The 27796-nt window shown below is 35.4% G+C and overlaps 4 protein-coding genes across 4 annotated transcripts; all 4 read left to right on the top strand.

Annotated features, from left to right (window-relative positions):
- The first annotated feature begins 4401 nt into the window (after positions 1-4401).
- Positions 4402-6987, top strand: LOC103955260 (TSET complex member tstD). Its single transcript, XM_009367138.3, has 5 exons — positions 4402-4635; positions 5223-5336; positions 5678-5757; positions 6365-6489; positions 6732-6987. The coding sequence occupies exons 1-5, from the start codon at positions 4583-4585 to the stop codon at positions 6801-6803; spliced, it is 444 nt and encodes a 147-aa protein (XP_009365413.1). The 5' UTR covers positions 4402-4582; the 3' UTR covers positions 6804-6987.
- Positions 6988-7131: 144 nt separating this feature from the next.
- LOC103955259 (embryo-specific protein ATS3A-like) lies at positions 7132-12520 on the top strand. The gene is made up of 3 exons (XM_009367137.3): positions 7132-11615; positions 11809-11913; positions 12166-12520. The coding sequence occupies exons 1-3, from the start codon at positions 11448-11450 to the stop codon at positions 12451-12453; spliced, it is 561 nt and encodes a 186-aa protein (XP_009365412.3). The 5' UTR covers positions 7132-11447; the 3' UTR covers positions 12454-12520.
- A 4277-nt stretch (positions 12521-16797) lies between these two features.
- Positions 16798-17885, top strand: LOC103939961 (embryo-specific protein ATS3A). The gene is made up of 3 exons (XM_009350052.3): positions 16798-17060; positions 17155-17262; positions 17421-17885. Exons 1-3 carry the CDS (start codon positions 16890-16892, stop codon positions 17691-17693), a joined length of 552 nt encoding a protein of 183 aa, XP_009348327.2. The 5' UTR covers positions 16798-16889; the 3' UTR covers positions 17694-17885.
- Positions 17886-19732: 1847 nt separating this feature from the next.
- On the top strand, positions 19733-27213 carry LOC103955257 (DEAD-box ATP-dependent RNA helicase 15). The gene is made up of 12 exons (XM_009367134.3): positions 19733-19951; positions 20066-20182; positions 20914-21014; positions 21901-22073; positions 22253-22484; positions 22595-22713; positions 23061-23117; positions 23208-23392; positions 26207-26351; positions 26462-26545; positions 26671-26734; positions 26985-27213. The coding sequence occupies exons 2-12, from the start codon at positions 20067-20069 to the stop codon at positions 26993-26995; spliced, it is 1287 nt and encodes a 428-aa protein (XP_009365409.1). The 5' UTR covers positions 19733-19951; position 20066; the 3' UTR covers positions 26996-27213.
- The last annotated feature ends 583 nt before the right edge of the window (positions 27214-27796 follow it).

The following is a 27796-nucleotide window of genomic DNA, read 5'->3' as shown; positions in this document are numbered from 1 at the left end:
CGACGTATTACATTGATTAATCCTCCCAAAACTTATGCTTTTGTCATATTTCTAAAGGCTCCTGTGAGTCCTGCACGTAGATTCTCGTAAAAACTTAAGTAATTAATGAAGACTAAATCGTGTTGGCACGCAATGAGGATATATATCTTTGGAGCTTTCAGCATTTCAGTGGAATTTTCTGATTTTTGGAGTATCAAATCCCATGTGCTGGTGATCTACTAGGCTCTATAGGCATAGCCATTTGCATGTTTAACAGGAAAATCATGAGCCAATTAAGCTAGGAACAGCCAAACCCTAGCCAGCTAGGTTGTTTTGTTCGTCGATCTTTCATCTGTACAGTGACACATAATTAAATAGCTTTAGCATTACAGTGTGGAAGCCGTTTGAGTTTGTTAAAAGTTTAGGTATTTTGTTTCTGTAATAAGAAGTTGGCCTTTGTTGTGTTTTAGTTTGCCCTTTAGCGAAGGGTAAGTCTATTAAAAAGAGTTCCCTTCGATATGTAAAATTGGATCATTCCATTTTTGAAAGTTCTAACCACAAAATTTAAATGAACTGCTAGCCATAAATGGCAAAAGGCCTAACTATATAGCTCCATATATCCACATCCACAAAGTTCTTGCTTGGAGATAAGACCAGGCCTCCACTTAGACGGACAAATTTGAAAGAAAAAAAGGTCTTGATGACAAAGTTAAATTATATATATACAATAGCCACTTAATATTATGATCAAGTAGTATTCTTCTTCACTGGTAAATGAGAGATCTTAGGTTCGATTCTTGCCAAAGGTGAATTTGAACCACATTATTACTAAATCATTGTGAGGCTTAGCACACTCCCCTAACCTCCTAGTGTAGATAATACTGTTTGCTTAAAAATAAAAAAATAAAAAATAAAAATTGTAGGTACAGTAAACCCTCCCTATGTATAGTAATAACTAATAACGTTGGGACTAAACGAATTTTACTAAATAGAGGTGCAGTTACATAAAATAAAAAATTGACTTATTTATTATTCTTAATTAAAGGTCTATAGATACAAGGCACTACATTAATAGTGAATATGTCAATTACCAAGGTTCTAAAGGACGTTAGGTGCTAGTCGGGCGGCGAGTTGGGGCCTAGCGCCTAAGCTGACTAGGTGGATTTAAGTAAATTTATTATATTTCGTGTTAATAAGTGTCTTTTTATACTTAAAATATATATAATTTCATTATAAATTACAAAATAGAATGACATATATATTAGGAAGTATTGGAACATAATGAAAACATGGGGAATATGCATATAATGTGTATTCATTTAAGTATTCAACAAGTCTTTTACAATTTATTGAAAAAAATAAAATGCAAAATGAAGGTTATCTATTTTCTATCTAAGTGAGTTGCAACTTAGACGGGTGCCTAGGCGGGCACCTCAGCAGGTGTAGGCGCCCTTTCTTAATTTTTAAATGCCTAGGCATTAATCGAGGCGGTGACCAACCGCCTAGTGCCGCGGGTGCTTAGGCGGGCACCTTATCAAGTCTAGGCGCCCTTTCTTAATTTTCAAATGTTTAGGCATTAATTTGGGCGGTGGTCAACCGCCTAGCTCCTAGGCGGCGCTAGGTAGGGATTTTTAGAACAGTGTCAATTACTAAGACACTAGGAAACACGAAACACCTAGTCTCAAATATTAGTGCATGTATGTAGTGATTAGAACAATATTCTAAAAATCAGCCTAGGCGGCCTCTAGGCTCTAGGCGGTGGAGGACCGACGCGATTTAGGCCGAAACGTGGAGAAAAATCAGGCAAAGGGCGGGCTAGGTGGTGGCTAGGAGGGCTAGGCGGTTCTATTATTTTTAATTTTTTTGATTAAGTAAAAGGGTTTTCTGAAAAAACCTATTTAATTAGTGACTTTTCAAATTTGGTTTTTGATTTTTCTTATTTTTTGCTGCATTTGTTAGTGAGGATGTCAATATGACTTAAGTTTTAAATTTTAACTTTCCCAAATTCTCAATACAAGTATACTTTTATTTTTAGAGTGTAAGTAGGCCCCAGCCCGCAGCCCAACTAGCACCTAGTTTTTTTAGAACCTTGGATTAGAAAGATATGTAAAAGAGTTTTGTTAAAGATCATATTGACAATTATTATTAGGCAAGTTTTTTACTATGCAACTAAAAAAATAACTTATTACAATGTAAAGTATATTCTTATATATAATTGGCCCAAGTTGGGATCAAAACTTTTTATGACTGCATGGAGGTTATTCTTATATAAAGTATCACTACACAGAGGTTTTACTAAATTAATACCTACTATTCTAAATATCTCCACCAAGGCCCCACGGAGGCACTAGGCGGTTCCACCACCATGATTAATCTCTAAACGCTTAAAAAAATAAGAAAGGTCACCTAGACCTACCTAGGCGCCTACCTAAGTGCTCGCTTAGCCTACCTAGGTTGCGACTCTCATATAGACAGAAAATTAACTTTTATTTTGCATTTTATTTTTTCAATCAATTGGATACTTGGATAAACACTCATTATATGTTTGTTTCTAATGTTTTTATATGTTTTAGTACTTTATAATTTATATGTCATTTTAGTATCTTAATACAATATAAGTAGACATTTATTTATTTGTTATATAATAAATAAAATAAAATAAAACCACCTAGGCCTCGCCTAGATGCACCTGCGCACCGCTCGACTAGAGCATAGCATCTTTTGAAACCTTTTGAACACTAGATGCATTGGATTGAACGTATATATGAAATGGCTATAGATTGATCCTTTGTTTTCATCATTTTCTTATTATTCAAATCTTATGATTATGTATTAATATATCTATTAGATTCTAAATGGAGAATCCCTTGATTCGAATGACCCTAACGAAGGACGTTAATTAATATATGAGGAGTAGTCTAACTCTTTATAAACATATACAAAATTTATTCTCTTCCTGATGTGAGATTCATGTTCTCAATATCTAGATGTGGATTAGTACATGATTATACTCTCCAACTGCTCATCAAACTTTGACAACACAAAATCCCAAAGACCTATGAAAAACTTTGTTGCACTCTAAACAAAGAGTGGAGGTTAAGTACAGAGAAATGTGAAGCGTAGTATATTATTTATGGATCGAAATACATATTTTCCTAATATGGGGAATATAATGATACTATATTGTAGATTGATCAATATTAAGTTTACCCATTTTGACTACGTAGTGTTATAACTTATGAGCTCCAACACGTCGATCTGAAACTCGACATGGATCAACTAGAACCCAACCAGTTGGCCTCGAACTCAACCCTAATAGAAGCTCAAATTACAAATTTACAGAATATTGATTCTAAGACCTTTTTCGAAACCATTTTTAGGTGGAGTTGCAGCATGAATTATTTGCGCAGGATCCTTCACTGTTGCACATGTAGTTATATTTAAGGGAATTTTAACGAAAAGCTCTCAATACTATTTACTTTAACGAAAAACCATTTTTACGCTAAAAAGTCAATTCTGGTACTATTCACTTTACCTTTTATTTTGTCCTTATCGTTAAAATTCAAAGTTTTCAAATTATTTTCATTAGTTTTCCTTATATTTAATCAAATTTCCCATTATTGTTGTGCGGCCTATCATGACGGTTGTGCAGGCCTCGTATTAATTAAAATAATAATGCTGGTGTTCTTGCGCAACAACAATGGAAATTTAACCAATTGATGGAGTGTACTGCTAGGGCTAGGGGTAGGGATGGATACAAAACGAATAATTACCAAGGAAAATAATACACCTTCCATATAGAGATTAGAGATAGAAGATGGTGAAACCATCAATCTTATACGAGAAATCTTCTCTTCTCTAACAAAACCTTTAATGCTCAAATCAACGATAGGCCCTTGATTCTATTTTTTTAGGATCAAATGCTTACTATACATACACGTTCAATCTACTCGTCTCTTTTGTTGGAATCCAAGTTGAACACTGACAAGTAATCCTCGTTCAACAATAAAGTACGAAATTAGGATAAAAACTGTGTTTCAGTCCTATATCTTCTATGCACTAATTTGAATCAAAATAGTTGATTATTACATACATTTTCATGCTCGTATTCTAACATATGAATAGTGATTGCATCCCCGTAAATATGTACTTTTACCCGTGTGAATACTCTCTCTCTCTCTCTCTCTACAATAACAAAATGTAAGCCGACAAAATCATAGAAATAAACCCATCTAGGCCCACAAAATCATAATCAACCCATAAAATCATAGAAATCTGTAGAAAAAAACCCATCTAAGCCCACAAAATCATAAAATCAACCCATAAAATCACAGAAATCTGCTCTGACCCAAATGAAGTCAGCCCAGATAATCAAACAAAGCCCAAAAGGGGTGGCCTTTGCTTCTTCTCTGAAGTCTGCAGATCTTTCTACCCAAAAGCAACCATACCAGCTCCCACCGCAGCCTGAGGTGACCACAAGCAGTGAAAATTCCAATTTCGTATAGAAAATTTGACATTTTTTGTAAACAAGTTCATCGCATCAGTAATTGTTGGTGTTCCTCCCCGATCCAACCTTTTTACAACTCAACTCAGCGAGCGAGCTATGATACTGGCAGTGTTGTTCGCCAACTCGGAAGGCAACATCCTAGTTGAACGGTAAGCGCAGATCTCCGCCGTCCTTTCATATATCCTCATGTTTTTGAATTGCTTTGCGTTTTTGGCTTACAATTGTTGATTATGTTATACCCTTTTGTGGGTTTGGTTAATCTAGCTTGGAAATATTATGGATTGGATCTGAATTGTGGTGCTGGGTTTTTCATATCTGTGTAATATGTTGTTTTCTTTGTATGTTTGCTGGGTTAAATCGGGTGGACTTTGATTTGCTGGGATGGTTGCTTATTTGTATTATATGGGTTTACGGGGAAACGCCGAATTTTAAATGGTACCCTTCTTGTTTCTATCTTACGAGATCTTGTCAGATCAAGATGTGAACAGGGTGGGCAATAATATACAACAAATCATGTTTTGTGTGTAGACATGGTATAGAGACGATTTTGCATTTACTATAGAAACCTCATCGTTGTGCGTTGCTGTATAGTGTGTATGCAATTGCAATCTATATGGCGTATATCGAAAAGGACTGATGGTAGATCAGTTTTGAGTTGATTGCTTTGATGTCTTTTTGTGCTTGGGTTTGCTGTCTTCGTGAAGCATTGACTCATTGGTTTTATGTCTTATTGAAGTTTCAATGGAGTTCCTGCTGAGGAAAGGCTGCATTGGCGATCTTTCCTAGTCAAACTTGGGGCGGATAATCTTAGGGGCGTGAAGAATGAAGAGCTCCTTGTTGCTTGCCACAAGTATGTATAATAGTTTCTATTGTTGTTGTGCAGATATAATGCATAATCTCTACGTTTAGATTGCCTTAGTATTAGATGACTAGTGTAATGGCATATCGTGTAATCAGAACTGAGCTGGAGCCTGATTTTTGCCCCAGTGAGAATATAATGCTGGAATGTGATGAAAGTTGTAAAATTTATAAGCTAGAGCTTGAAAATTGGTTTGTGAAGGGATTCCCTTTTTGGCATTAAGTATTCTGCAAAGAACTCCATTGTCATCTGTATTTATATTAATAATAGAAACGTGACTCAGAATCTGGTACCATTTTACATGATTTGACATGTGTTCATGTGTTTATCAGGTCAGTTTACATTGTTTACACTGTGCTTGGAGATGTCAGCATCTATGTCGTGGGCAAAGATGAGTATGATGAACTAGCTTGTAAGTATTCAGTGCTCCATTCAATAATATGATGCTGGTTTGTAAAAACGACAGGATGAAATTAATCAATGAAAATCCAAAGTTGGACTTCACTGTTGTTGGGATTAAAGTTCTGGACCAGTTGTTTTTCACACCTCATTAATACCTTTTCATCGGTAGTTTAGTTAGTTGCAAATATGGGCTTTTCCATTTTAGATGAGTAACTTTTACATGCCTTCCAAAGTAGTTTCATGTGATCAACCATGTACAAGGCTCTCACCTATTACAGTGGGTCAGTTCAGTATTAGGGAAGGTTGATGACTTTGCTTAGAAGAAACAAGCGAAAAAAGAGTGCTATATATTTCCCCCAAGATGTTTTAGTAGGACCGAATCTGATGTACTGCTTGGTGCAATTGGCCAAAGGTAGCAATTGTTTTACTTGTTTTTCGGTGGAAATTTGATGCCATCACCTATTGTCAAAAAATGCAAAATGATAACTTTTTTAGACTCTGATGTGGTGCTTGCTGTGGTTTCGCCATATTTTGTCAATTGCTTTTAAATGGGAGAGATGATGTGCTTGATTTTATTACTGGTATTGCTTTGTTAACCCTGGATGGTTTCTTGCTAGTGTCGGAAGTCATCTTTGTTATAACATCGGCTGTGAAGGATGTATGCGGAAAGCCTCCAACCGAGCGCCTTTTCCTGGATAAGTACGGAAGAATTTGCTTGTGTCTGGATGAAATTGTTTGGAAGGTGAGCTGCTGGATAACTTTTTAAACAATTAGAGCGAAAAATTCTCATCATAATAACATCACAATCAAACCTCACATTTCCTTTTATTATTCGGGTTGATAGGAAGACTTGCTTTCATCCATCGTTTCGTCTCACATTTACTGGACTCCATATTGCACAACAGTTCTATGTTGCTGCTCAGCCTTTTTCTTTATAATGATGAATTTTATCTTCTTTGACATCTGTTTTCCTGTACTTTGAAGGGATTGCTGGAAAATACAGAAAAGGATAGAATCAAGAGACTGATAAGGTTGAAGCCTCCAACTGAGTTCTGAATCAAGCTTCCTACTGAATGTTGAACCGAAAGCAATGTTGAATTCATCTCCGGTGTATTTTCAGGCTTTGCAATAACCAGTATGTTTTCAAACCTCACTTGGATTAGATAATATGAGAACAGGTAATATTTTTCTACACTCCATGAGATTATATTTTTTATACTCTTAAGATTATTCTTGTCAATACCTTGTAATATTTATACTGTCTTCCCAAAACAATGTGTAGTGTGTGTGTCGCCGTGGTAAATTTTTTGCCGGAGAAGACACGGTGGTTCTTTAGGACGATTTGCGATATAAGTATGCCCTCCACTGAACTCCATGTAGCCCCGAGCTGTGAATGGGTTAGGGATCATTAGACAGCTAGAATCAAGAATAACAGATAAAACTACCGCGCTAAGAGGTCACTGGTCTTCACTGTTTAAGATCAGATTGGTAAGCATAAAATTCAAATTTTACTATACAAATGTTAATAATAAGAGTTTTTTCTCTCTACAATTTTATAATAGCAAAGTTAAAGAAAAAAAAAAAAAAAAAAAAAAAAACTTCCGGACATGAGTGTTGCCAAGTTGACTAGGGCATTGGGTTCTGTCTTTGCAATTAAATTTAAATCCGTCTATGTATAGTTTAAGCGAACGAGGAGTTGGTAAAGATTGTTCTCTTTACTAGCACAAGGCTTAGGTTCTAGGTTCGAGTCTCACTATCGATAATCTCTCTTGGCGACTGATTTGTAAAAACCAATAAAGAGGTTAAGACCCCCTCTATAATTCCACAAAGAGGCTTGTGGTATATGCCCTGACCTTGGAATGAGATAGCCTTCCCTCCTTCAAAACTTTTTCTTACCAAAAAAAAAAAAAAAAAAAAAAATTAAATCCCTGAGAAAGTCATGCATTGATCACAAAGAAGGCAAATTGTATAGAACAAAAGTGCTTAGTAATCGATCATTAAACTCATTATTTAAATGACATGTCACTTAAATTTTTTGGAAAGCCTTTAAATCCTCATACTCCCCCAACAGTTACTATGTTCTGACAGGAATGCAACTTCGCGGAATTGTCTTGCAAAATTGGAGTAATTTGGCTCTGTAGAAAATTTTGAAATTTCGACACAATGATTCTAGCCTCTTAGGTCCCATTTGGGTTTTTCTTTACACCAAAAACTACTACTTCAAAGTTAAGCAATAAAAAGATGTTTGGTAAAAACAAAACATCCCGCTTAGTTTTAAAACAACTACCTTCAGACAGCAGCTTTTAAAAGCAACATTCAAAAAAGACAAATTTGAGTTTGTACATGCATCAGCTTGCTAGTATTAGAAGACACGGCAAGAATCTTATAGAGTTGCTATATGCAAGTGGAAAAACTAGTTATATAGAGTGAGTGAGTAGCTGCATAATTGTTTGACCAAGACAACTTGAGGAACCAAGAGGACGGCAATGAAAGGAGAAGGCTTGTGGAGCAAGTGTAGGTACGGAGAAGCATGATGCCAATCAGAGTCTCTTCAGAGGCAGTCTCCAAGAACACGATGGAGTTCTTCTTAATTGCTGCTTCCATTGCTTCTAGCTGGTAACTGCAAACAATGACAAAATATAACAGCTTGACAAACCCAACCCTTCATAATTGTTATAATTTTAGCAACCAAATAATCAAGGAGATAAACGGGGAGTGAGAGTAGCAACCACAATCTGCTTGTGAAGTGAATGAAATTGTATTTTGTAATCTTTTTGGTTTTGTCAGCAACCAAACAATGAAATTATTTGAAAGGAGGAATGTCTCTAACCAAATAACATACATTTAAAAAGAGTAAAAGAAGGAAAAACAAGACAATACCTTCAGGCAAATCGGAGAGGATCAAAGTCAGCAGATAGTTGGGCTCCGTCAATCTCCATGGCAGCCGGTTTTGCATCAGCTTCTCCACTATTGGCATCACCATCATACTCTTACAATTATTGTTTCCATACCATCACCATCAACGGCTCCACAATTACCACCACTGCTATTACCGCCACCATTGCCATCGCCATCGCCACCACTGTCGACGCCAGCACCTATGATTGCAACCACCAACATTATCCCACTGTCTTTGCCATCGCCAACAACAATGCAATTGCCACCATCACCACTGCAACCACTGTTGCCTCTACACCCCAACCACCACACCTTATTATTGGTACCACCATAACCCACCCACCCAGGCGCTGCCATCACTGCCACCACCCTGCCACTGTTGTTGTTGTCATCACGCCCATTACTACGTGTATTTTTGTCATACAATCACTTCTACATTGAAATTTTTCAAACACTTTTATGCTTTTTTATACTCACAACAGTTTTGAAAATATAGTTTATCAAATGCTCAACCCTTTTATTTTACAACTAGTTATTCTTTAAGCGCAACATAAGCGGTTTTAGAAGAAAAAAACATCAATCCCAAAAACTGACCCTTAGTTCTGTTCTCTAATTGGCCTTGCGTCAAAAAGCCTCCAAAAAAAAATTTCATCATTAAAGGCTTCCTTGTACATATTAGCTGAAATTAAAAATAAAATAAAATAAAGCTCTTTTAAAACCAATTATTTAACAAAATCTGGGGTGAAAATGATGTAAAATAATAAGATAGAATGCACTTATTACTAATGACATTAATCCTATTCGATTCTCAGCGGGGATTTGGATCCCATCCGGATCCAAATTATAGGGATCCTCACATCTTAACCATTTATTGTACATCTTACAGTCATAAATCATTTGAATTTTATTATTTAAAATTAAACACAAATAGTAATTAAAAAATAATAATCATACGATGTATGATGAACGGTTAGGATGTGAAAATCTCTAGGATTCCCACAAAAAGGATCCGGAGAAGATCCTCATCCTCCAAGGGGTACTAAAGGTTAAAGTAAAAGCGTACAAATACGAATACAAAACATACCTTTTAAGCGTGATGGGTTCCTAAAATGTATTCTGAAATTGACTGAATTTGTGGTGGTTTTCATATTTAGTAATTGTTAACAACATGAGATAAAGAGATAATGGTACACCTAATCTCATAACCAGATACCACAATTATAGAGACCGATATATTTTTCTTTGCCTGACCTCTTCCTAATTCAGAAAAAGTAATTTTCACATATCACGTATTTCCTCTTAAGCACATTTATTTATTTTTGGCTTTCATATTACAGCAGTTAAAAGAAAATTAATGAAAAAAAAATAAGCAGATATATATCAAAAAAGAAAAGGTGCGAGAAAATCATTTTCCCAAATTAATTTATGCTTGTCATGGTAAGCAATGCATCTCTATACATATAATATCCCACATATTTGTCTTCAGTTGTCCCTTTCTCTCCTCCTCAAAACTATAGTCTATTGAAAACTTGTTATGGCATAGCAATGAAGGCTCGGGTGACTTTAATTAGCATTCCTCCATTTGGCTTTCATCCAAGCAACTTGAACCAGTCCACAGCTACAACACCAACCCCACCCCCAGCCTCTCACCTCCTTCAAGTTTCAACAAACACCCAGGTCCATCTGTTAAGAGTGTTCACCTGTGTACGTTCAAAGTTCGATTTTCTCCCTCCTCCATATCACTTGTGTCAAAAATAAGCTTGCATTGCATTCATTATTTGATGATCGTAAAGTTCTATGTTTGTTAAATTGCAATTGTACATATGAAAATAATTAACTAGAAAATACTAGACAGACAAAATTGCTTTGGTTTATACATAATAGTATGCTATATCTTACGCAAGAACATTAATAAGTATGGCTCTTGTAGAATGTAAATTTGTACGTTATGTAAATAAAGACTGTACTTCACCTTCATATATACTCGAGATCAGATCGGAATTAAAAATTTGGTGATGCTAACGGCCATAATTAAGGTACTTATAATTACTTCCCTTCAAATAGTACTCATGTTAAAGACTTTGAATCTGAATTACACATTAAATAAAAGTATTTTTGTTTACAATGTAACATACTAAATTGCACGTCCGGGACATGCATGTTATGTGCATCTTTATAGGGTTGGAGACAATGGGCGGAAAGAACAGAGCATGGCAAGACGGTATTAAAGATTAAAGTGAAGGATGCAAATATGTGCACTACAACATTGGTTAGACTGAATGTGCTCTTCTATGCATTCGAGTTGGAATCCCCCTTTTGTAATTTAAAAAGAAGAAAAAAAACAATATAATACCACTGTTTTAAGAAAATAAAAAGATAGATTATTGTTATTTTTTACAAATGCTAGATATAATCTTTTCTAAACTCAACTAAATATAAGAAGAAAGATAGTTTGAACTTGGAACACGATGAGTTAAAGAGGAATGTCCTATCTCATCAAGACAATCTATCACTTTCCAAAACAAAAGATAAAAACAAAGAATATAAAAATATAGACCTCTTAAAAATGGAGGGTATCTACAATAAATTCTAGAAATGACTGTTCGCAGGGCTTTTCATACCTAGTAATAGAATTTCTTGACAACATGACAAAGAGATAATGGTGTACACACTTAACCTAATGTCAACATCAAATATCACAACCATAGAGATAAAGTTTCTGACTGTAATCCACCCTTAGTTAAGCAAGTGAAAAAGACTTGCACATGAACGACCGACGGTAGCATTCGTATACCCTATATAATGATATCTCCCCTCTCTCTTATTCAGACTATATTTTTTATTGAAATAATTAAGTTGAAGGTTATGTCAATAACAATGAAGGCAGCAGTGACTTTAGTGCTTATCTTCACCTTCATGCAAGCCACTTCAACCATTAATGTACAACCCCAACTCCTCCCATCCACTCAGGTATGAGAAAATTCCTCGATAAATAGTTAATCAACAAAGTTCTGTAAATTACTAATGAATATATGAAAATAAATAGAGAAAATATTACTTGTTTAAATTAATACATATGTTCTTTTTCTGAAAATTGTGCGTAATAATTTTTTACTATATATCCTGATGTATTAATAAAATTAATAGATATGGGTTTTTCCAGAATGTAGGTAACTGTTCTTACGTGGTGAAGATAAAGACTAGCTGTACTTCGGCCCATTACACACTAAATCAGATTAATATCACGTTTGGTGATACTTTGAATAAGGTACTTATCTCCCAAATTACATTATACAGATACAAACTCATATATCTATACAATACATATAGTCTAGCTTTATGTCAGAAATAATATATTGCGTGACAGACTTATACATGTTTGTAACTTTGCATAGCGTGAATCTAAAAATGTCGTCTAGATTGATGCCTGCCAACATAACATCATCTGCAGTGTCACATGAGTGTGATATTTACAACTTGTATAATTGTCTTTTTAACATTATTTCCTGATGATGATCAGGTGTATTCAGGTAGAATTGATGATCCACAAAAAGGCAGATTCCGACGGTGTCGTATGGATACATTTGGTCATATTTTCGGGCCATGCACGTACCCTTGTTGTATGTTATTCTACAGGACGGGATACGATGGGTGGAAAGTAGATACAGCGACAATTTTCGTTGATGCTAAATCTGTCACATTTTTTTTCAACTCGATGTATATCCCACAAGGTGTTTGGTATGGGCTTAATAATTGTATTGGCGCTGATGCGGCATCATCCCCTGAAAACACACAGAAAAAGATATAGGAGCTCGTCTTCTTGTTCTGACCACAACTCTCTGGTTTCTAATAAAAGTGGTACTAGTGCTTTAGTATTCCCATTTTTCATTGATTCCGCACGTTATGTTGATGGTATATATACAAAATAAATCAGTAAAAAAGGGTTTTGTTTACTTCGAAAGTTGGTTCCAGTTAAGCAGTTTCTCTCATTCTAAAGTCCTTATGACTATTTGCATGAGTTTATTTAGATTCTTAGGTATGGTGGTTAGAAAGCTTTAGATAAAGTTTAGTTCCAAAGAGTCCTTAAGAAAAACAGCATGTTGCTTTCCCCAGTCGTGGCATAGGTCTAGCTAGCAACGGCGACAGAGCTTATACGGCGGTGCCATAACCAACGGAGGTGGGAGCTGCAGCTAGCTGAAGATAAGGTGCAGAAGGAAATGTTGACGAAAGTGAATACTGATGTAATACAACAAAGTCAGTAGTTCATGCCTCTATCTATAGCAAATGAACATGATTTTGTCAATGAAAGAGAGGTATTTTGAGCTATAGGTCTCCAAAAACACTTAATATATAGTAGAGCTATGAAGATATCTGTGAGAAATGAGAATAAAGGGCCTCATTTGTGTGTCATTTCGAATTGGGATTAGTCTATAATAAAATTCCACATCGGACATATTGGTCTTTTTATTCTCTGCCCAACCACTATATAAGGAGGGTTTTGGAGAAGGAAGATATACATAGAAAATTGAGAAAAAAAAATCTGTAGAGAGGATAATACTTACTTACCCACTCGTATACTCATTTTTTTTTTATTTGGTTCAATAAAAAGATATCACGTATCACGTTTTACTTGTTTTTAAAGTCCAAGAAAAATTAAATAACATGTCTATTATTTTTTAAAGGCTTAAATGTAAAAAATGTCCTTGTTTTTTAACCTTTTAGTCAATTAATCCCCATATTTTGATTTTAGCCGATTTAGCCTTTGTGTTTTACACCGTTAGCCAATGCAATCCATTCCGCCAAAAATAAGGTTTTTGTCAAAAATAAATAAAAGTTCAAATATGAAACAATCCAAAAATTATCATACCCATGAGGGTACGGGGGAAGGGAGATCAGGGAAGTGGTGCAGATTGATGCTATGAAGATGGCACGGATGGGGGAGGGTGATCGACATCGTCTTGGGAGTTGTTGGGTGAAGAACTACGAGAGGGAGTGTGGGTGGTTGCTATGATAAGTCACGGTGATTAGGGTATTGCCTTGGGTGTGTTCGACGGTGGTGGTGCTGGGGGTTTCAAATTCTCCTTTTACTTTTGAATTCTTTTTATTTTCTTATCTTTTATTCTTATTTGTTAATCAATCCGAAACATATTTATAAAAAACTTAACAATAACTAGATGGAAAGTACTAAATTAAATAAGTGAGTGAGGCACGAAGACTAAATCGGTTAAATTGAAAACACACGGACCAAGTCAACCGAGGTATAACACGGTTTAAGGTACTTACTAGACGCATATAAGGTACATATAAAATACTTATTGGTGAGTGCCTATGTATTATCTGTGAAAAGAGCTCTACACTTTGGAGTCAAATGAGTTTTTATTAGGTGCCATGTGTCAAATTCTTATACGTGGGTAATCTTCTGGTACGGAAGATTTGAAGGCTTGCTAGATAACCATTTCAATTTAAGTAATGCTAGAGACACCAACTTTGTCCAACAAATGATGTAGAACATTCTACATCGTACAAATTTTTATTACAATTATTAATCCAATTTCAATTTGATTAAAACACAAATTTAATTGGTGCTACATCATTTTCCAATTTTCTGTATTTTTTTTCTTTTTATTTTGGGTAGCCCATGTTTAGTTAAAGTAACAATGATACAGAAAGGGTCCGAAGAATATTCTAAATTAAGGAATACGTAATTAACTTGGATTACACCTTGATTGGCAAAGACAAAGAAAAAGAACTTACTATTAGCTATGACTCTGTACTCTTCACCAAATCTCACTTTAGTCCTACATTCTATGTTGACTCAATTTATCACATGCATAATTTCTCCGTGTCCTACTTTACCTCTACACTTTATATTGTCTCACTTTAACACACGCATCCTTCCTCAATCTCTCACTTTACTTTAATTCTTCAAATAGGTTAAAAGAGTCGTTAATTGCTAATGTGGCATGAGCGATTTAGTCTTTTCAACTATGTTAGCTAAACTCAAACCAATGTTTGATTTCTCTAGAGTAAAAGAAAAAAAAAAAAGTAAAGAAAAGGAGAGCGATAAAGGTAGAGATTCTCATGACAGAACTCTAAGATCTTTGCAAAAAAGTTTTCGAAAACATTGAAATTGATTTGCGAATTTTGAAATTCAATCTTTTCTTTTGATATTTTTCTCTTAATATGAAGAAATCAAACCCTAATTTAAGTTTAACGGCCTCACATTATCCATGAGTTTCACTAACACGTCATTTCACATGCCACACAACTAACGTAATTGAGAAGACCGAATTTTTCATGCCACATCAGCACATTTAAGGGTTTCTTAACTAATTGACGGAATATGATAAAGTGGAATATTAAAAAAATCGTCAATTTCCCCCTCAACTTTAATTTTGGCCAATTTCCCCCCTCAACTCTCATAATTAGTCAATTTCCCCCTTCAACTTTAATTTTGGTCAATCTCCCCCCTCAACTCTCATAATTAAAGTTGGCCAATTTCCCCCTACAACTCTCATAATTACTCAATTTCCCACCCTCAACTTTAAATTGGCCAATTTCCCCCCTCAACTCTCAAAATTAGTCAATTTGCACTCTACTGTTAATTTTTTTTTATTTTAATTTTCCATCTATTTTTTTCTTAATTTTCAATCTTTCTAATAACTTACAACAAAGTACTAAAATTAACATAAACTCACCTGCATAATATAGGGTAAAATGTACAAAAACATAATACAATTAGTATGTGATATGGGTTGATTATAAGAAAAAGTTATGAATCGGGTTTAAAGCATGTAGAAGAATAAATAATAACAAAAAGAAATAATAATAATCCTAAACTCATGGATCAGACCTATTTCAATAAAATGGGTTATTCTTAATAAGGAGTCGAAAATTATGAATAGACTAGCAATTTTTTCACTAAAGCTTGATTCTCCGCAATTTACTTGAACTTAGCCTTCACTTTTATAAAGAAAATTGTATTCACATACAAAAATTTACACATCAATCATTTTCGTTATCAATTTTGTATAGTAAAAAATCAAATAAAATTACTTCATACTGATTTATCATGACTAATAATACTATCTATGATAAATTGTAAAATTCTAAATTTTAATCTATTTGTAATAGGATAAAGATATAGGAACATGATTAACATACATCTTATTTAGTTTCTTACACACACTTGTTCAATTATGATCAAATTAAAAAATTAACAATAGGGTATAAATTGACTAATTATAAGAGTTGAGGGGAGAAATTTGCTAAATTAAAGTTGAGAGGGGAAATTGACTAATTATGAGAGTTGAGGAGAGAAATTGACCAAAATTAAAGTTGAGGGGAAAAATTAACTAATGATCACAAGTTCAATAAATGTAGATGTTAAAGCGAAACAATATTAAGCATAGAGATAAAATGAAATTTGTTAAATAGTACAAGTGTGATAGATAAGAAAAAAGAAAAAAAAATATCAACTGTACCAGTGTACTGTGAAGTATATTCCTGCCCGATGCTTATTGCAAGATAATGCCACGCTATATTGGCAGTGAGAGAGATGCAGGTGGGGAAAGGACCAAAAGGAGGACAAGAAGTGCGCATAGACACATGGTAGCAGGTAGCCTGTGCTGGGATTCATAGGGACATTAATTGTCGTTTCTTTGTTTGGATCTATACTCATTAATTTGAGGGTTGGGAAAGACCATTCCTTCTAATCCATAAATTAAAGAATTCGTGCAGTTAAAATTTGATCCAACAATTTAAATTATTATAACTTTTAAAGTGAATTTCTGTTTGTATCTGTTAGATCAAATTTCAACAGCATGAATCACCTGATTTGGTGGATTAAGAAAAAATCCGGATAAGATTTCTTTCCCACTAAATTTACTTTGATTTAAAAAAAAAATAACAATTAGTTTTACTACAACAGTTCACTTTTTCGAGTCTCAAGAAGAATTATAGTGGTATTTTAGCTTTTCTATGCCGCTAAGAATTACAATGGTACTTTAGCTTCTTCGTGCTACCATCATATGATTCATCAGCATTATGAATTAAACTAAAAATTTATCTAAAAACTACAAACCTAAAATTCGTCTCTAAGACTCTAACCATTATATCATCCAGGTGAATTCACTGCGATTTTCATCTAGTGCAAGTACAACTAATGATTTGTTGGCAACATGACAAGGAGACTAATGCCAAGGGTAAAGAGAGGGAACTCTAGTATATAGATCTTATTGCCCGATGAGACAGACAGTATTGAAAAGTAAAACAAGAATGATGAAGGCTGTGAGTTTTCTTCTTCATTTGAGCTTCCTCTTCTTCCTCTTCACCTTCACCTTCGCACAAGGCAGCAGCAGATCAATCATTCCACAGCCCCAACCTCTCACATCCTTCAATATCAACAAAACCCAGGTAATTAACATCAATTCTTCTCGATTAATACACAGATTATATTATTTACCGTATAATCTTAAACTACAAATTAATTTATATGTCACTCTTGCAGAACGCAGGGAGCTGTTCTTACACTGTATCAATACAGACCAGCTGTTCTTCGCCCCGCTATACACGGGATCAGATCAGTATTGCCTTTGGTGATGCTTATGGCAATCAGGTAATATTAGTCTTAATCTATACAACTTTTTGGATTTACCGTCCGGATTAACAGTCTGACAACATACAGATGACTTTGACGTGAAAAGTACTGCAAGTACAACTAATAAAACTCATAAGTAAAGATTATATTGGATTTTTTGTTTCTTGGATTATCAGGTGTATGCTCCGAGAATCGACGATCCGTATTCGAGGACATTCGAGAGCTGCTCCACGGATACGTTTAAGATTTCGGGGCCATGTACATACCAGATCTGTTATGTGTATCTGTACCGGAGCGGATACGATGGGTGGAAAACAGAGGCAGTGACAATCTATGGCCATTACACCAAGGCTGTTACGTTTTACTACAACTCTTTTATTCCAAATGGTGTTTGGTATGGATTTAATCAGTGTAACGGTGCTGCAGCATCCTCCACTTCGAGCATGTAGCTGGGAATGTAGAGGAGATTAGCAGTGCAGGATTCCTGGTTAATTTCAGGTCATTTAGGGCTCTGCTATGTAATGTGTATTGATGCTTTAGCATTATGTGTTTGTTGGGTTTTTGCTTGTGGCGAGGGTTGTTGATTGATGGTATCAAGAACATGGAATTTTAGAAATAAAAGTTGATTTTAGTAGAGCAAAGACACTTTTTATGGAATAGGATCCTCTTCGGATCCCTTTTGTGGGATTCGGAGGATTAATCAGTCGTGTCCGTTCATCGTACATCATGCGTTTATAAATTATTTTAAACTTTTAATTTAAAATTGAATATAAATAGTCTTTAATGAAAATTGGCCGCACGATATACGATGTACGATGAACAGATACAATTGATTCATCATCTAGATTCTCACAAAGAGGATCAGAAGAGGATCCTTCTCCGCTTTTTACTTTCTTTTGTTTTTAATTTGAGCAGAACAATTGTGTGCTACACACTTATTAGAGGTGGGTGTATCTTGTTAATTTGAGAGCTCAGGGCGTGTGCTTTAATGTGACCTCAGCATTGAGGTGGTGATGAATCTCTCACCTCCTCTACTTAGTTCTGTATACAAGCAATTGCTTTAATGTGCTGCTAAGTTACAATCCTATGCTGGGCTTGTTGACACTTTGTATTTTTGATTAAAGTGAATTTACTATTTCTTTGGTTCATTTTAATTACCAACACAAACTAACTTTGGCTATGTTTGGATAAGGAACTTCCACCAATAGAATTTGGATAAATTGGTTAGAAACCAAATAAATAACATTACAACAAAGGCAAGAGAATAAAAAATGGACTCATTTTAAGTAGTCATTTAAAACTCCTCCACGAAATCATTGTTGCACAATTCTAAGTGGTTTATTTTAAATGCTTCAGTACTCGCAAATCCAACGTCTGAGAACATTACATAGGAAGAAATAGAAATGCACTACAAGATTATTTTAAATGTACCGATGTAAAAGAGAATTGTAAATAATTTATTCTAACTAGTCATTTGCAAATTGTCAAAGTTGACTTCCCATTAAAATATTATCCGTTTTAAGCCCGCGCCAACCCAGTTTTGTTTCTTGGGCTTCCATACCCAAAACGTGTCTTGCTAAGAGAGATGAGATGTGCACGTATAAAGCACATCACATTTCCTCACCTGAGCGATGCACATCACAGAATCTCTCTCATGCCCCTTTATAATGCTCATGTGATTCATTCTAATTTTTGTTGTTGAAATCAAATTTGTGCACATCCGCAGATGGATGTGATATATTGTTGAAATCACCAAATGAGCCCAGACCATGGGGGAATGGGGTTGATTGGAGAGTAGCAAATCTGTTTTAAAACTGCCTACATATCTTTGGAGAGCAGAATCAAATCACGTGTAATTCTTAGAAAAGAGCGGTGTTATGAGAGTTATCATCCTTAACGAATCAGTATATATCGAGGCATGGGAGAGATGAGCCTCCATGGATATGTCTTCACATAAACGACGATGTGTAAAAGAGGGAGATGAGGCTATATTAGGCGTGTATGGGATTCTTAGAGATATCAAATCCCCTAGATGGTGGTGGTAATTTCAATGCTTAGTTTATGTGGAAGAGAGTATTAATGCGAAAAGCTTTACCTAACAGGTTAAAACAAATTACCCATATTAGGACTCTCTTCTACATAATGATTGTCGATGTTTATGTGAGACTAGGTTTGTTTAGTAGTTGAAAATTATCGGATTAACATTTTTTAAAAAATAAATTGAAACGCATTACTTGTGGGTAGATTTGTTAAAAACTCGATATTAATGTGTTGATTTGATAATGACTTAATTAGTTAATGTATTAATTGGAAATTATTATTTTTTGTGTTATGATTTGACAATGACTAGATTGGTTAATGCATTAATCGGAAATTGTTATGTTTTGTATTATTTCATATTGTGTTAACGCGTTGTGAAAAATCTGCAGGTCTAGGTGAGTCCAACCCAACCGAGAGGGTGATTTCGTCCACTCACTGTCCCCCACACTCCTATATCTTCTGCACTCCATTCGAAACCCTAAGTCCTCTCTTCCCTCTCCCCGAACCCAAACCCTAGATCTAGGGCACCCCTTCTCTTCATTCTTCTCCCCCAAACTTTTTTCAATTTTTGTACTTCTTTTTTTTTTTTCAAATTTTCACAGAGGTCTCGGCACCCGCGGATTATCACTCCGTATCTCTCTCTCTCTTGCTCAGTGGAAGCTCAAAGGTATGCAATTTGGAAAACCCTATCTGAGCTGTTGAATGTGTTCTTGAAGTTTCTGATTCGCAATTCTTGGTGAAATTGTATTCGCTGAAAGTCTAATTTTGGGTGGGTGTATAGAATGGGTGAAGTCAGAGACAACGATGGTTACGAAGAGGAGCTCGTCGACTACGAAGAGGAGGACCAAAACGCCCCCAACTCCGTCTCTGCCAAGCCTTCTGGCGATACCGTCAAAAAGTTAGTGTCTTCAGTTTATTTTATTTATTGTAAATCTGTATTTGTTAATTTTTGATATAAAAATCACCTGAAATTACTATCACCGATCAATTGGGTTCCTTGCTTATGTATGTAATAGATAAAAGTTGTATTTTTTAAAATTTTGATTTTAAGTTACACTTGCTTTATTTATTTATTTATTTATTTTTTCCGGTCGGTTTGTTCTTAGATTATTGGTATTGTTTGCATTTGATTGGTGAAACTGAGGAAACAAGTATATAAAGTATGGGTTCCTTCGGCTCATTAAATTCTTCAGGAAAAAATTTGATAGCATTTTTACTTAGGGTCTTGTGCTGGTTTGCCTCATGTGTTTTCGATGATTTAATCAACTGAATAAGGTTGACATTGTGAATAAGGTTGAGATATAGCAGCCCAAGTATAGTTATCTAATAATTGCGTGTCCGAATAAAAGAAATTAGACTGGAAAGTTAACCTTCCTCTAGGCATTACTGTGGTTAGTGTGGGAAAAACATGATACTGTAGTGATTTATGGAAATTGCAGTTTCTTAATTTCTCAGTGGAGGGTAATGCGTCTTATCTCTTTGTTATGGCTCGATGAATGACACCAAAAATTTGTTAAGATGTGCTGTATGTCTAGCTAATCTGTAATTCATATTTGCGATGATTTAATGTTCTTTTGGTTTTAGTCCCCAAAATCTGTTCTTTCTAACCTATTATATAATATGGTTCAGGGGATATGTTGGCATCCATAGTTCGGGATTCAGAGACTTCCTGTTGAAGCCAGAGCTTCTTCGAGCAATTGTGGATTCTGGATTCGAACATCCTTCGGAAGGCAAAGTTCTACTCTTTGTTTTCATTTGATATCATTGGTTATTCTTGAAATAAATTTCAAGAGACATTAGGCTTTTGATCTTTTGGTTGGGAAAGGATTGTTAGATAATTATATATGGTTACATCTCATTTTGTGTTCCTGGTTACAAAGTAAATGACTGTGAGTTCTTGGCATACAACTTGAGCACGCTATAGACTCCGAATCACTTTTAACTTCTTGTTAGTTTAGCTGGTCTGGGAATCACTTTTAACTTCTTGGGAGTTTAGTTGGTCTGGTATGAGATGGCGTTGATATATCAGTTCTTTGGATGAGTTTCTGTAAGTTTGAAATTTCAATAAAGCTGTTGATGTCAAGTATCTAATTGTTATCCATCTTAAATATTCGAATGCCTTGTGTTTTTTCCTCCATTGTTTTTATCTGTTAGATTAGATGTGCCATAGGAATTGCTAATTTGAAACATGCAACAATGCGTAGTGCTATCCACAAATCCATTTTTACTTCTCACATACCCCTCTCGATTTTCGGCCGTCGGATTGAATGAATTGAAGAAGATCAATGGCCAAAAATTAACAAGGGTGTGTGAAAGGTAAAAATGATTGTATGAATATCAATATCCTTTGCAATTAGAGATGTGAACACTCCCTCATCAACTTATTTTTGTTACATGGAATGTGAGAATGGAAAGATTGTTGTACTTTTTTAAGCATCTTCCATGTTTAACTGTTTCTGAATTTTTTTTTTCTTTTTTCTGTCCAGGTAATCACTAATTCCATATTCATGATTTCGGCAAGAAAACTGGTTTGGTAAACCTTTCCATTAAATGGATCTGGAAGGTCATTTATACTTACTGAGGTTTCGTCCGGTACGATTTTGTTTGCTTCATCAGTTCAACATGAGTGCATCCCTCAAGCTATCTTAGGAATGGATGTTATTTGTCAAGCAAAATCTGGGATGGGAAAAACTGCCGTCTTTGTTCTGTCAACCCTTCAGCAAATAGATCCAGTAGCTGGTCAGGTTGCTGCTCTTATTCTTTGCCACACAAGAGAATTGGCTTACCAGGTATGTTCTGTGAATTTAAGTATAGAGAAATCTATTTTTGAACTATTACAATGCTGATCTCTGCATGAGTGTGTGATGCATATATATGTGTGTTGGATATGATGCAAAAAATGTTTCCGTCGTACATTTCTATGTTCAGTTTCTGTTTCATGAACTAACCTCTGTGTTTCTTGGTACAGATTTGTCATGAATTCGAGAGGTTTAGTACTTATTTGCCGGACCTGAAGGTTGCAGTTTTCTATGGAGGTGTTAGTATCAAGGTTCACAAAGATTTGCTAAAAAATGAATGTCCTCACATTGTTGTTGGTACACCTGGGAGAGTATTAGCTTTGGCAAGAGACAAAGAGCTTGGACTGAAGAATGTCAGACATTTTATTCTTGATGAATGTGATAAGATGCTTGAGTCACTTGGTAAGTGTTTTGCGGCTAATTGTTAAAAGGACATTTCCTACAATTTCACTGTGGAAAAACTTGTTTTTGTTTTGTTTGATTTATTTCTCCATTTGTTCTATCTTTTTCAGACATGAGGAGAGATGTGCAGGAGATATTTAAGTTGACTCCTCATGACAAGCAAGTGATGATGTTTTCAGCAACACTAAGCAAGGAAATACGCCCTGTTTGCAAGAAGTTTATGCAAGATGTAATGTTCACTTTAATCCTTGACATGAATTTAGAATAATCACCTTATTTTGAGTGCATATAGTTGGTATAATATTAATTAATGGTCTTACTCCTAATTTATGAGAATTTTGCTCAACCGATCTGCTTTGACAGGTGAATCTGATCCCAAGGTTTTTGAGCAATCATATAACAGTCTGCCTGTGTCAGGCAGCATACGAGATTTTTTCTTCGTCTTAAAGAGTATAATTATAATAATAGAATGTTATGGATACTGCTTCTTGGTCTTATTGTTCACATTTGCTTATTATGGAGCATTGGAGGCCATTGTGTTTTAATTCAACTTGTGATCATATTTGTTTGTTGCAGCCCATGGAAATTTATGTGGATGATGAGGCCAAATTGACTCTTCATGGTCTCGTACAGGTAAGTCTAACATGTGAATCTGATTGATGATTTCTTGTGTTGTTGGTTAAGTGTTTCTTGCTCGCTCACCCTTTTGCTTTCTTGCTGCAGCACTACATCAAATTGAGTGAGCCTGAGAAAAACCGCAAGTTGACTGACCTCCTTGATGCATTGGATTTCAACCAAGTTGTTATTTTTGTAAAGAGTGTAAGCAGGGCAGCTGAGCTGAACAAGTTACTTGCTGACTGTAACTTCCCCTCCATCTGCATTCACTCTGGAATGCCTCAGGAAGAAAGGTATGCCTTCCATCCCTTTTGATGACATAGAATGTGTGAGTGTCAAGCCTTCTTCCATATATTATTTTCTCACACCCCATTTGACCTCTCACACACCCTTTTAATTGTTCAATGGTTTTTGAGGGTGTGAGAGGTAACATGGGTTGTGTGAAAATCACTACCCTATATATAATTACATAAAAAACTATAAAGCAAATAATAGGGTGTGCGTGAAGTAAATTGGGGGGGTGTGAAAATCACCACTCTTACTGAAAACATATGCTAACAGTTGCTACCATTCATAGTAAGGGTTTAATAATGTACTTGGTTGTGTTATTCTACTATCCAAATGTTGCCCAATTTTTTTACGCTAAAAGAGTGAAATTCTTTTTTTTTTTTTTTTTTTTTTAAAGTTAAGTTAGTATACTTTTGGCTTATTAGAGTATTATGAAATTGGTGCGTTGATTTGATTTCTTATGTACTACATTGTAAACTGTCAGACTTCTGTCCTAATAGATGCAATTCTGGTTCTTTAATTCTTGATTGAGAAAGGGTAGTGCTATTCACACCCCCTTTTACCTCCTACAGACCCTTGTCAATTTATGTCACTGATCTTCTTCATTTCATTCGATCAGAAGGTCGGAAATTGAGAGGGGGGGGTATGAGAAGTAAAAATGAGTGTGGATAGCACCACCCTTGAGAAATTGTAGGTCCCTGTAGTTCACTCTAGCCTCAAGCAGGCTTATGCAAGTCTGTGCCCCAGCTTATAATTTCGTATGCCTGTGCTCTTTTTTGGGATATATTGTTATGCCTGTGCTCTTTTTTGGGATATATTGTTGGTTTACCGTGTGAATGCATTATGATCTGCAAGTACAGATGTGTTAATTACTTTTTAATCATTTTTATTAAGGAAAACTAATGGAAAGGGCTTGAAAACTTTGAGTTTTAATGATAAGGACAAAATAAAGGGTAAAGTAAATAGTACCAGGATTGACTTTTTTACTGTAAAAATGTGGTTTTTCGTTAAAGTGAACAATACCGTGGGCTTTTGGTTAAAACTCCCTTTTTATTATAACTATTCACTGTTGCTCCAGCTGGCTATAAAGCTTAGATACAGTGGACGTAATTTTTTGAGAGTATCATCATCAAGTATAATCAATTCTATAGATATTACAATGATCATAGTCCTTCCAAATAATACCCTCAGGCCTCGTTTGGCAGCTCGGACTATACTGACTATTTCAATCGGATAGGATAAATAGTCATCGGATAGGACTGACTAAATTAGTCAGGCGTTTGGTGCAGTATCGGACTAAAGATCAATTCTTTAATACTGTGTTTGGTACTGTACCATATAAATCGTACTGTTATTATTTTTTATCAAAAACAATTTCCATATTAGTTTTAAGAAAAAAAAATTGTTAATAAAATGAATAAAAGGGAAAATAAATTGACAGAATAATCCACAAATGAGGTCCTTTTGATTTTGTTTGTGCACATTTCTCCATCTTGCTTGCCTTGAAGAGCTTGTACGAAGCCCTGATCTTGATCAGCTTCCCTCTCGCTGCCGAGTTCTTCAACTGCAGCGCTCCAGATGCAAAAATTGAATCAGAAATCTCGATTTGAGCACCATAATTGAAAACCCAGAACCAAAAAATGGAGAAAATGAAGAATCGATATGAAATCGCGAATTAAAGTGCCTGAAAGTAGAAAACCCAAAAGCAAAAAATGGAGAAAATGAAGAAACCGGGATCTAAAATCACGAATTAAAGTAACTGAAAGTATGGAGGTTGAGCGACGGTTTTAATATTAGGTGTTGGCTGTACAGACTTCCTCTCTTATGGAGTTCTGAGTTTCGTCTGCCTAGCTGGCTATCCTTCCTTCTTGGGTTCCTCCGTCACTGGAGCCTCTGCTAGCAGTTAGGATGGACGGAGGGAGAAAGAGCGGCAACAACTTGGTCGCAATGCGCAGAAGCAGAGAGGGTTAGAGAAAAGCGGACGCCTGACTAAATTATACCAGCGTATAGGAGAGGATAACTAAGCGGGTGTAGGGTGTATTAAAATTGTGGGACCGGATTGTTTTATCCGGTGGTTATTTTACACATTATGCACCAAACAACTAGGTTCGTATTATTAGTACTATCCGGTTCCTTATACGAGCTGCCAAACGAGGCCTCATCTGACCCAACTCAGTGACTAATCTACCTACTTCCTTAGTTGGGACTCTCCTGTCGATTAGCATCCATTAACTATGGTTCCTGTTCCTGTGATTGTCCACTAGATCTCTACTTGATACATTTGGCTCCAGAGGATGATGTGTAAATCATAAGGCGAAGCATTTAGAGGAAGTAATTGCATTGTTTTAGCATAATTATATTCGGGATTTCTGATTACCTATTTAGCATTTTCTTATTTCTCCAGTATTTGTTGCATATGGCATGATTAGCACCCAATAATGTCACTGATTCTGGTCTGGTTTTAGAAATTGAAAATCAACAAAAAGGGCCATTGTTTCTTTTTTCTTTTCCTTATGAATAATAGGGGACCATTTACATGGTTTAGAAAATGTTTATGAATCTTATGTCAGTAATTGTATGGTTTGGTTGGTTTGACTTTACTATCATTTCCACGTGATTGGAGGATGTTTTGTTTTTGCTTAGTTGTTTCTGAATTGCTTTTTTTTTTTTTTGCTTGTTTTCTTTTGCTATCTTGTTTGTGCATTAGACATTTAGATGAAGTTGTAAATTCAGTTTGGAGTGCAGATGGCTAAAAAGGAGTGCCAAAATTGTTGTGTGGGATTTAGCCTCATCTAATTTGCATGGTTTTCCGCTTGCAGGCTAAAACGTTACAAGAATTTCAAGGAGGGGCTTTCAAGAATTCTTGTGGCAACAGATTTAGTAGGAAGGGGAATTGACATTGAGCGTGTTAACATTGTTATCAATTATGACATGCCTGATTCTGCTGATACCTACTTGCATAGGGTATTGTTTCATTTGCATATCCGTGTTAACAGTTTTGTTGTTTTGCCTATGTTTGTCCGGGGTGTACACTGTTCCTAAACTCTGGCTGATGGGTTTTCCTTCCTTCACAGGTTGGCAGAGCTGGTAGGTTTGGTACCAAGGGGCTAGCAATTACATTTGTATCTTCTGCATCGGATTCAGAAGTTCTTAATCAGGTAAGTTGTGTGCGTACGTATGTACTGTATGTATATAATACATAACCATATAAACATAATTCAATACAGGCCGAATTTCTTATGCTTCTGCTATTCCTTCTCTTAATCCAAATCGATCGTTTCAGGTCCAGTCAAGGTTTGAGGTGGACATAAAGGAGCTTCCCGAGCAAATTGATACTTCTACTTACAGTAAGATATCCTTTTTCATAAATTGTACATGATCTGGTATAAGCATTAACACAGTAACGATGAATGAAGTAGCAGCAATAGTGAATGGGACAAGCATGAATCGAGAGACTTGGTTTTTTTTTTTTTTTTTTTTCTGTTCAGGAAAAGAAAAAAGAAAAATCTTGAATCATGATGAAGTCTTGTGGCACTCTTGCCTTGTGCTAGTAATTTCTGATACAGATATACTCACAAATCGTTATGGTTTACGCAGTGCAAGTGTAATCATTTTCCGAAAGGAACCCTGCAAAATTCGAGCGACGGTGGACTCTGAATCTGGTTGCCTTGTTCCGGTTCAGTTAGTAGCACATTTGTTTTGAATGTAGACTATTTTGTTGTAAGGGAAGAGGATTTAGGATGCTTTTGTTATAGGAAGCAGAGGATCTGTACGGTTGAGATTTAGCTGAATTGTTTATGATAATGTGATGGTAGTTTTAACTCAAGATTTCTTTTCACTAAAGTTTATGCTCATTTAATTTCCTGTATTTATTTACTTGATGGATGAAATGATTTTGGTATATTTTCCTCTCATCTTTTAGACATCAACAGTGCTTATTTATCAAAACATTCATAGTTGTAGGCCTTCTTTTCGAGTTTTTAATCGATTATAGCCAAAATTTTACCTGTTAAACGTCAGTTTCTATGAAAATTATCAAGCACAGCCAAAACTAATAGACTATAATACCCTCAATTTAGACTGCAATTACCCAAAAAGCCAAAAGCGTTTTAGATAGGCCGTGAGGGAGGAGAATGGTTAACAATCGAGTTGTAGGCGCAATAGAACCGTCGGAGCAAATTTACAGTCCTCAACTATGAGTCTCGTATACTTTGGAAATTGGACTCCGATGACAAAATTGTTATAACAAAAATACATATTTAAGCATAATATAAACCAATAGATTAATGGAAAACCGATTGCTTTCCAATTTCCGCGCCGTTCATGGTGTATTGAGAACATTGTGACAAACCACGGCAAGTATTTAAGTGAAAATGCGGTAGAATTTCAAGTCAAGTTTGATTCTTATT

This window comes from the organism of the source record quoted next, unplaced genomic scaffold, assembly GCF_019419815.1.
Source record: "Pyrus x bretschneideri cultivar Hongxiangsu unplaced genomic scaffold, Pyrus_bretschneideri_v1 Contig20, whole genome shotgun sequence".
In the NCBI taxonomy this organism is placed as follows: domain Eukaryota; kingdom Viridiplantae; phylum Streptophyta; class Magnoliopsida; order Rosales; family Rosaceae; genus Pyrus; species Pyrus x bretschneideri.
Note: the sequence above shows the minus strand (reverse complement) of the source record. Positions and strands in the feature narration are given on the sequence as shown.